The 11173-nt window shown below is 41.5% G+C and overlaps 1 protein-coding gene across 1 annotated transcript in view; it reads right to left on the reverse strand.

Annotated features, from left to right (window-relative positions):
• Positions 1–6684: 6684 nt before the first annotated feature.
• Positions 6685–11173, reverse strand: part of LOC310998566 (pituitary homeobox 3-like) — a gene marked incomplete at its 5' end in the record, with an annotated part of 5102 nt that continues 613 nt past the window's right edge. Inside the window, one exon of the mRNA XM_083988679.1 lies at positions 6685–7320. Within this exon, the coding sequence (XP_083844805.1) occupies positions 6751–7320 (570 nt within the window). The 3' untranslated portion in view covers positions 6685–6750. The remainder of the gene's footprint in view (positions 7321–11173) is intronic.

The raw sequence follows: 11173 nt of genomic DNA on the forward strand, positions 1-11173 counted from the left end.
ATCCGCTTGTCAGCTCCAAACTCACTCGTCTGCACCTCGTTAACAGACCACAGTGTGGTTTTACACACAGCAACATTTGACTCGGGTGAAGGAATAACAACAGTCTCGGTACAGATCAGCTGGTGCTGTTGCCGCTCTGTTTTTGAAATTTCTGGGTTTGATTCTCATGTCGGACGTAGCGCTCGCACTCTTCCAGTGATGACGCTCTGTCCAATCAGTGGAAGGCAGTCGGCTGACGTCACGTTTTAGTATCGCTTCGGCTCGCTTGGAACCAGGGCCGAGGAGGTACTAAAAATGGTACCTGGTACCAGGTACTAGGGCCAGTGGAAAAGCAAAAAAAGCGAGCCGTGCCACGCTAGTGGAAAAGCATCATAAGGCTCCAGTTGCTGGCGATGGCCGGGTATGGTCCCGAGGCTTCAGTGCCTCACTCAGACTGTATTTTCATTAAAGCAGAAGTAAGCGATCCGGTCGTTTTGGCTAACTTCTTGTCAGCCGATGGAGTTAGCAGTCCCCGCCCTCGTCATGATGGTGTCTGAGGACACAAGGAAAGTTTTCTCCTCGGCTTACAGCAGAGCAGAGTGACTGACAGACCCGTGTTTCGGACCAAACACTAAGTGATTGCTGTCGGAAGATAGAACTATTTAAGACTTATATTAACACAAACATTCCGCTTACTTCTGCTTTAAGTAAGTGTGTATCCGGCACATTTAGGCTCTGATTGGCCCACATGGCCCTTGGAGGGTATTTAAACTGCTTCCTCTTTTAAAGCAGAAGTAAGCAGAATGTTTGTGTTAATATAAATCTTAAATAGCTATTTCTTCCGACAGCAATCACTTACATAGAGTGTTTGGTCTGAAACACGGGTCTGTCAGTCACTCTGCTCTGCTGTAAGCCGAGGAGAAAACTTTCCTTGTATCCTACAACCTTTATCCAATGAGGAGAGAGAACGGCAAAAGGGGCGGCCCTCTCTGTGTGTGCAGCCAAGGGACCAAAACGTTGTGTACTTTAATTAAACAACTTTGCAAGTGAAAGACAGTGTGCGGGAGCCGTCTTTGTTCACCTTTTTACTACTTAGATTACTTTTAACTTACAGAGCTTGGCAAAAGGGAATGCCCCTGCCTCTTGGACCTGAAATATGCTACAGGATAGCAAAAATATTTTGAGGAAAACTGGGGGGAAAAATTTAAATATGTGTCCTCTTTGTAGTTTTTAGTGTATTGAACTTCTTCCACTTGGCACTTTCATTAAACCGCTCTATTGAAAATGAGATGTTATGTCTCAATGAAATTACCTGGAGAATTAGGGTGATGTAGATTTTTATTTTTATTTTTATAATCACCAAACCAAAGATTTACTAAAATCAGAAATATGACTGTGTCCTTCCACTGTTACAGATGGAAAATGATAAGGAAGTATGGTTCCACATTAAACCAGGTGTTCCAACAGGTGTGCTGTAGCTGAGCACATCTGCTGTGAGGTGAGGGGCATTGTGTAAATGACTGATAAACCCCTTGTGGTTTGTGTTGGCGTTGTGTTGCTGTTATTCTGGTGTTTGCTGTTTCGTGGATCCTGAAAACACATTTCCTGTTTTCTACCAAGTAGAAAGACTCAGCTCTGGCCACAGACATACCATAATAATTGGCATCTCTGCAGAGGAGGCAGATCTGCTCTTGATCAAAGCTGCTGCTTTACACTGCCATTCACACACATTCACACAGTTGCCCAAAGACACTTGGACATGTGAACAGGAGGAGCTGGGAGGTGGAGCCACTGTTTTCTAACAGTCTATTATACTGTAACACATCACACAGTCTGAGCCACTGGGGTGTGGAGTTGTTTCTATTCTCTCCAACTCTCCCTCTTTCTCTTCAGGCACTTTTCCCTCTGCTTTGTCATCAAAAGTAAAACCTGTTCATAAACAACAAAGAACTTTCCTGTGTTGATTTAATTTAAAAATCATTGTGTTGGCATTTGAGTGTTTTTTTTTAAATGTCCATTTCACTGTTTTTTAATTTTTTTTATTTGTGATCATCCCTCGGTTCAGAAGTGCCAAGAGGATTAATTTGTTGATCTTACTGTCATATCAATGAAACTTTCTCCTAAATCAGTGCTCATAATTAACTCCTGGGGTTTATCCCACTTTAAATAGGTTGAGCAAACAGCTCATAAAAAGTATTACCCAAAGTCATTTTGTTTAGTTAATAACTTTGAAAAGCTGCGATCAGCTAGTTCTAATTTCTGATAATTCCTACCAGGAACAAACAGAGAGCCGCTGAATTACTCTGTCACTCTGTGTTTTTTGCTCCAGTCCTCATCATATTTATCACATTCCTCGCTTTCATTTAGTCCACCTCCACTGAGACAATAATCTACCACATCAATGAGGAATAATGAAATGCAAATAGACTGTACCACCTCAAATTAGAACCACACTCCTTATGCAACAGGTTGATTTATGGGCCGATCGGTGAACTAGCGCCATATGGCTGCGAAACACCCAGGAGTTTTTAATAAGACTATAAGACAAGAGGAATCCTACATAATCAGTTTTAGACATATTTCCCTTAAATCAAATTAATAATCCATGTGGTTATTGTACCTGCAGGGATTAAAGCTATGTATTTACAAATCTTTTTAGTGGTTTGATATAAGTATGAACACATGAACATATACATATGAACTGTTGAATAATAATGAAGATGTTGGTGCATTGAATTCTCTGTGCAGCTTAGATCCTCCTCTGCCTCAGTGGAAGCTTCACTCACATGGAAATGTTGAATACTGATCTGCTGTTAATTGTGACAGTGAAACATTCAGATTGATATGTGAAGTCAGTATACAACAGTCAGAGTGTGAACCATACTCACAAGCTCCATTATTCCAATATCTAATTTTAGATGGAGCTCCCCAGTCCTGATGCCAGAGGCTTTCACCCAGCTCCGACCTACTGATCTGGGAACATTTGATAAAAAAATGATTATGACTAACTGTTTAGGGAAATTACTTCAATAAGTAAGACCAGTTTTTACCTTCTTTGATTTTTAACTACATACAGTATATATCAGTAAGATTTAACTCTCCAGCAAAGGTCTGAGAGGGACAAAAACACATTTCAGTGGAAGAATAAATCCACTGCTGTATAAATGGTATTAGGCTGTATAATAAATATGCGCATGCTGTGCTATCAAAATGTGTTTTGTTTTTCAGTACCAATGTAAATAATAAAATTAGTAAAAATGCTCATTCACAATACTATGAAAACAGATTTTCACACATCATGTGTTAAAAGTATTGAAGTCTAGTGTCGGTCTGCAAAGGGCTGTTTGCCCAGGGCACAATAACAAGCCAGAGCTGCCACTGGCTGTGATTTACAGTGACTGGCATCTCAGAGGGACAATTTTATAGACCTTAAAACAGCATGTCATTTTATAGAGATGGTGTAACATTTATTTGTGGCTCATATATCTTTATTATGAAGAGACAGGCCCAGCTCAGTGGATGACTGCCTCACTGCAGCCTATAGCTGTTATAGTATTCTAATTGTTGTGGTTCTTAGTTTTCCTGTGTGTGTTTTTGTGTTTATTGTGTTTTTATAGTTTGGACACAGATTTTAAATTGTGGACAAACTGCACACACATTCATCCACAGTTATCACATTATACAAGTCATTATTTTATGTTTTTTCGAATATTATAACATCATGCTACACAGTTGTCATGAACTAAACTGCCTTTTAACATTTTTCATACATATAGAAAGAGAAATAGATGAGCACTAATGAGCTAAATTAAACAATGCCAACAGATTCGATGTCCTATAGTAGAATGTATGTTCCCATCCCTCCCAGATCTCCACCTCTAATTCCTCCAGCCGCTCTCTGCCGGCCTCCTCTCCTCTCTACTCTCTGAGGTAATCGTTAGAACATCCTCGGGTTTGGTATTTTTTTCCAGACCACGGTCTGTGCTCTGCAAGTTGTGTAGTGTGAGTAAACAAAAGGGACCGGCAGACGGTCTCCCCTGCAGTGGAATATTGATTCTTTAGTGTGGTGTGGCGGTGAGGAGCACACACTGTGACTGCTTCACCTCACTCCACAACACAGGTCTGAAGCAGACGCCACCAGGAGAATAGCTGCTGTCAGATCAGATCTGCACTCCCCTCTCTCTCTTGATGAGGGTTATTCTATCACAACACACATGCAACACGTTTAATCTAAAGCCTGAACCGGAATTTCTTTAATATAAATTTTCTACTACATTCCACTGCCTCTGCACTAGCCATTTCACATTTCTTGTGAACAGACTAAGGATCTGTATTCTCAGTCAAATGGAAACTGTAAACTTGGACATCAATTGAATAATCCTGACAAATGTATAATAATTAAAATATAATAAAGATCTTTTACTGATATATACCCTTCTGCTACATGATATTATTTAAACTTCCTCCTCCTCACCTACTGAGGCTCTTACCTGTGTCTTCTCCACACCTGTGTGTGTTCTTGGTGGTGTAGATCACATGTCGTCTCGTCTCTGGTCCTCGTGGTCCTGTACAGCTGGGACTTCCACTGGCCTTTTTATCCAGATCCTGACTCTTTCTTCTCCTGTCCTCAGTGGATTTTAATATTCACATTTACTAAAAGTGAATCCACACCCTCCAACCAATCAAAATCCAGAGTGGTCTCCACTGGTGCAGATGAAACTGCATGCATTCCCTCTGCTTTTTATTATCATTTGATTTTTTCAGTTATTTTTGCATTTTTGTCGTCGTTTTTTTTTTTTGCCCTGAATTTTCTTTTCATTAAAAATTTCACATTTACACTATCACACATCTTTTCTCAACAGACTTTCATGTTGGGAAATAAAACAACCTCTTATCCTGGAATTTCACAATAAACTTTGTAATAATGCACTTGATATAGTATTTTAATATTTTACAGAATATTATTATGTATTTATTTAATGTACTATGGGACTTATTAGTTTGAACATTGGGTCAATGATAATGATAATGTTACTGTAACGAAATGCAAGATGTTTTATTATTGGCCTGTGAATGGACCAGTAGTTAGATAGCTTTGATCATTGCCAGGTTTTAAATTAACTTGAAATGCCCATCTACTTTTTCTTTTGCCAAATCAGACATTTGTTTTATCCTACCTTTGAGATTGAATTGATTTTCACCTCTGGCTTCTCTATAGCACCAATGATTTACTCCTATTTATCTAAAACATATTTAATGAGGAGTATATGCAGTATCTGAATCAGCAGCAGAATTTAAATATGATTAAAAAAAAGTGACTTTGTCAAATTTATTTAAAAATCAGTTAAACAAAAAAAAAAAGCATCAGTGGAAATGTCAGAACAATAAACAGTTGCCGGGGCTGATGGGGATTGATGAGCTGCTAACTCCTCGTTTGTGGCTCTGCTGGGACGCCCGGCTCCTTGAGGCCCTTATGTAATCCTGGCGCTGCCTCGGCCGCGGCCTCGTGTGAATTCCTGCTGTGTCACTGGATCGCCTGCAGTTACCACTCGAGTGTAGGTCAAACATATCAGTGAGCAGCTATTGGGAACATCTATATCCCCCCCCCCCCTCCCACCACCGCTCTTCCTTCCAACCTACTACTTTCATTCACTCTTGCGTAAGTGTTGCCATGGAAGTGAGTCAGGGTTTCCATGGCGCTATGCTCATTGTTGTGAGAACATCATGTTTTGGCCCACGTCGTGCTCGCTTAATGTCATAGGCTAGATCGGAGATAGGGAAAGACGTGAACGGTCAGGTTCGACGTAAGAGTCCATGTGTCGTTCATAAAAACGGATCCTTTAATTGGTTCTTTAATGAGACAAAGCAGGCAACACCAAGAAAAAAAACTTGAGTTCTCTTATAACAACTGCACTCTTACATACAATTTTTACAGTCATGGACTCCCTTTGTATAACACCACACAAATCTATATACTTAATGGCTTTTTAGATTTACTTGAAAATCTTGCTGATATTCCGGTATGTGTGTGTTAATTGTTGTTTTTTTGTGTGTTAAACCGCTTGCTTGAGGGTGTGTTTACTTTCCAGTACTGCCCTCCTCTCGTCCAGCTAAGCTGACCTTTGACCTATAACCTTTTCAGGGGTGAGGAAAGCACAACAAAATTGAAAGCTCCTGAAGGATGTGCTCATAGTAGACTGACGTAGGGCCCTTGTTTTTGAAGAACATGCTTTTCTCATCTTTAAAGTACTACATTTTCATATATTTTATGTCACATACAAAACAGAAAAAAAAATTCCATTATATACATCCTCCATATCTATTGCATTTTAACCACAGGTCCCTTTTCCTGCGATATAGTAGCAAAGATCACATTTGATGTTTTTTTGGGCCAAGATGTTGACCACCAGTCCAGTTGAAGAATCCATGTTTTATTTACCCTCGGTTTCTACTTAAACTCTAATCATGCAGTTTAAAAGAAGGAAAAAAAATGATAATGATAATAATATTTATAAATCCTTTGAAGCAGTCAGTCAGTTAAGTGAAAGTCTCACACGTGGGAGAGAGTTCCTTTGAAAGTGTGGTGGTCCGTCGGGGCGTGTCTATCTGCTGCAGCAGGTTTTTGACTCTCACTGTGTATCACCAAAAACACATGACCTGCCAAGTCTTGCAGCACATCTGGTAGCTTAGAGATGGAACTGAGGAGTTGTGGGTAATGGACTTACAGCTGGTCGGTTGGGTCAGGCGTGGCGGTTGTCCGAGCTGACTTCTTCATACTGGCCGGTCCACAGCGTATTGGCAGGGGCTCAGGTTAGACACGGGGTTCTGCACCGCCGGGTACGCGAAGTTGGTGTGCTGCTTGGCCTTGAGCCGCAGGCTGGCCAGGCTGGAGTTGCAGGTGTCTCTGTACATGTAGGGGCTGGCCGTGGTGGCGTAGGGGCAGGTGGCCGCCGTCACCGCTACCGAGTTGAGCGCGGCGGGGCCGTTGAGGTTGTTGAGGTTGCCCAGGTTGTTGAGGCCGCTGGTGGGCACTCCGGCCACCGCGGAGGGCACCATGCTAGAGGCCATGTTCATGGAGGGGATGGAGCTGGGGGGGGAGAACATGGGCTGGGAGGACAGGGGGCTTACATTCATTGAGTTAAAGAACGGAAAGCTCTTTGCAGAGAGTGGGCTGTTGGCGAGGCTCTTCGTGGCCCAGTTATTGTAGGAGTAGCCTGTGTACATGTCGTCGTAAGGCTGCACGAGTCCATTGAACTGGGCACCAAAGCCATTTTTACATAACTCTGCCTGCTGGTTCCTCTCACGCTTCCTCCACTTGGCACGTCGGTTCTTGAACCATACCTGCACAAACAGAAGGAAAAAACACTTTGAGTGGACGGTCTGTCTGTGAAACATCAACCCACTCACAATGTCATTCTTGAAATAGTCAAACTGGACTGGAAATAACAACTGTAACATATTATTGTGTGTTAATGTAGGAGCCCTCACTTTACTGAGAATGGGATTCCAGAGTCTTAGAAGCTTCTACTGATATATTTTAAAAGGCTCATTGGCTCCCAGTCAGCTACAGCAGCCTTTCTCAAAGTGGGTGCCGGGGCACACTGGGGTGCCGTCTGACTGCGTCAAGGGTGCCGTGAAAAAAATACCTCTTCTGACATTTCATAGAATACATTCTCTTTATATATGCAAAGGGGCCGTGTCCACCGTCTACTTTACTTTTCAGATCCTAGGGAGCTCGGAAAAAAGCTGTCGGAGTTTCCTTTTTTTGTCGCGGCGCTCAGAGCGATCAGGGTTGAAATATATATATATATCAGCTGCAGAATGGCTATCAAGACGACCAGGAGATCTCCCGGTCGGCCGCCCAGCCAACATGCTCCAGCATACCATCGAGCAGGTTGCCCTGCACGGTTATGCGGCCTTTATGACCAGCCTCAGTGAGGGTAATGTATGTCAATCATGTTCTCATGATAATCTTCAAGGTTTCCTTGAATTAATTGATATTAACAGTCCAACCATTATTTATACCACTTCTTGTCTTTTTACATCTCACTCATGGTTGCGATAGTGACGCAGACTCTCATCAATCCAGACTACTAAATGATTTTTGTTTAGCCTCCTGTCTTTATCTAATTCTTTTTGTTCAGATATAACTGAATTTTCATGACCAAACATATAAAATAACTAGCAATGTTGGTTCGTTCTTAAATTGTAGAATGGCGCAAAGCCTCATGGGAAATGGGAAACGCGCTAGAGAAAAGTCACTGTGAAAGTTATCATTAAACTAGCGGCTACGGCTAAAAATAGAACGACTCACGGAAGCTAAACAGCAAAGCTTATCAGTCCTGCCCGTGTGTCACGTTATTTATAAGTTATATTAATTTAACAAGACAACACAGTCCGTGCTAAGTGGGCCGGTACCTGGTCGGTACGCGGTACCGTTACTCTGGATTTTAACCACTTGAGAGTCGGAACCTATGGGCACCGAAGCATGTTGGTGAGTAGGACAAGACCCCAAACCGTGGCGTGTGCAGCGCGCTGTCAGTCAAATCCATTCGCAGAGCAGAGTAGGGAGGGGAAATACCTGACTGGATGTAATGTTATGGTCAGCAGCGTTAATGCTTGAGTGGCACTAATTGCAGCTCTTTCACCCATTCAGCATTTATGTAGCCTACTTTTAATACAAATCCATGATCTAACTGGTGCCCACTTCTGAAGGAAATAGCAAAATATAGCTACCCATATTTCTTATTTTTCTTATTCTAACCCTGCCCCACTCCACCCCTGATATACAGTATATCAAGCGGCGCTGGCGGCTCGTTTCGGCAGCGTTCAGAGAGAGAGAGAGAGAGAGAGAGAGAGAGACACGGCCGTTGGTCACGGGCACTCAGAGCAGTGGGTCCGTGTCCACCGGACGCTATGAAAAAAATGCGTCGTACCAGGCTCACGTCTCACATTGATGGTGAGTCACAGCCTCCTCTCTCCTCTTCCACCGGTGGAAATTCTCTGATTGTTCGCAACGGAGTCAGAACGGAGCGGAGACCGCCGGTGGATATTCATGTGAACGCGTGCCTGCGCTGCGCGCATGTAGACCCTTCTCTCTTCCTCTCACATTGCGGATTATTGTGTGCGTGTGCGTGTGTGTGCATATAGGCTACAGAGGCATGCCTATGCATAAATACTGTAATACTGTCCCGTCTAAATAAACAGGACATTTACATTTAGGCTATGCAGTGTCATTTTGAATTATATTTTTACACAGGGGTGCCGTGAGATTTTTTGCACTTTTGAAAGGTGCCCTGACTGAAAAAAGTTTGAGAAACGCTGTTCTATACTTTTACTTTCTTGAATATAAATTGAGTTCAATTAAAATGCAGCATCTTGACTGACAGGGTCGCCAGAAATTTGTTTTGTCAGAATGGGGTCATGAGCCAAAAAAGGTTGGGAACTAACTGGTTTTGGTCCAGAATACATGAATGACACGTTAGTAGAGTATAAACCCAGTAGAGCTCTGAGATCTACTGACTCAGGTCAGACAGTGGAGCAGAGTTCAAACCAGACATGGTGAAGCAGCATTTAGCTGTGATGCTGCTCACAACTGGAACAAACTACCAGCAGAACTGAGATCAGCCCCAACTGTAAGCACTTTTAAATCCAGGTTCAAAAATTCTCTTTTCATGTGTTTATAGCTGAGCTCTTTTAAACTTTATCTATTTTATTTTCTTCTACTTTTTTCTTCTTCTTTGCTCTTGATTTTAACTTTTTATTTATTTATTTGTTTTTATGCTATTCTTTTTAAATGGACATTGGAGTGGACTTGGTATGAAATGCACTAAATAAATAAAGATACCTTGCCTTGCCTTGAAAACATCTCTTTACTATGAAAAACCAGCTCCACATAAAAGTCACAGCTTCAGCTGTCACTGTCTCATATCTGACAAATTACTGCAATATTGTCTTATATGATACGGCACAATACAGCATGCAGCTTCAAGTTTAACTGGAGTTCAACTGTAGTTCATCATGCAAATTTTGAAAAAAAAAAAAAAATGATATGACGGACCTCCAGCTGCAGTGAAAGTGCAAACTTTTGTTGCACTTTTAAAAATGTGTTGCATGTTTTGCACCTTTTAGGGGAAGTTCTGAAACATTTTTGAAAACTGATGCAGCTAAAATATCAAATAGGTATACAACAACTCTCACTCAGCTCACACACTTAAAATGGATTTGGAGGTAAGTGACGTGGCGACATCAGTGACCTGCACACACGCAGACAGTCGCACACAACATGAAGCGCCTCACAGCTTAACCTATAATTTAGGTTCATATTATTTTACACACAAAGAAAAAATGGATTATGGTTATTTTCAAATGACTTTTTTTTCCTTTAAGAAATCAGAGTCAATAAAGTTTAATTCTCAAACATCCATCCAGTCAGAGTATCCTAACTCCTCTCAGATAATATTGTGTGCATGTGTACTCAGAATTTTTGACATAATGATCCCAGAAAGTAAGTTGAAGTGTATTGTCAAACAGTCTTATTAAGCAAGCCTTATTAAAACTAATCATTGACTTATTTGAAGAGTGGGATCTCAATGAAAGAAATGTCAGGGAAGGGCAATCTTCACATTTGTCATTTTATGGTCCTATATTTGGAGGATATGAATTGGATTAAAGCTTTAGTGGGAAATCTAAATTGGGAGTTTTTTTTTCGAAATGAAAACTGTCTCTTTGGGTGAAGTTCTGGACAAAGTTTTTTTCTCTGTATGAGACAGAAATCTTTCATTTGTGGACAGAAGCCTCCTGGTTATGCATTTCCATCAGTATGTTTCCTTAATATTAAAATAATCTCATATGAAAAGTTTGATCACAGTAATCCTCATCAAACTTTTCCCGGGCTGATTCTCGGCCGTGTCTCCGCGACCTTGTCGCATACATGCTGCGTATCATCCAATCCTCTGTTATTATAGCAACAGAATGCTGTTGATCATTAGTGTAAAGTGAATGACTGAGTTTTCCATCCACCTCAGTGACAGCAGGGGAAACCCCCCACGACAGACGCTCCAGGTGTTAGCCTGACCCACAGTGAGTGCTGTGTGAAGGTTATTCGGCAGCTCGTCCATGTGTCTTCTGTGAACTGGTCAAAAGATTCCAAGAAGCTGCGGGAGCCAAAGTTATCATTTTCATATTGACTTTT

The sequence above is a fragment of the Trachurus trachurus genome (assembly GCF_905171665.1).
Source record: "Trachurus trachurus genome assembly, chromosome: 15".
In the NCBI taxonomy this organism is placed as follows: Eukaryota; Metazoa; Chordata; class Actinopteri; order Carangiformes; family Carangidae; genus Trachurus; species Trachurus trachurus.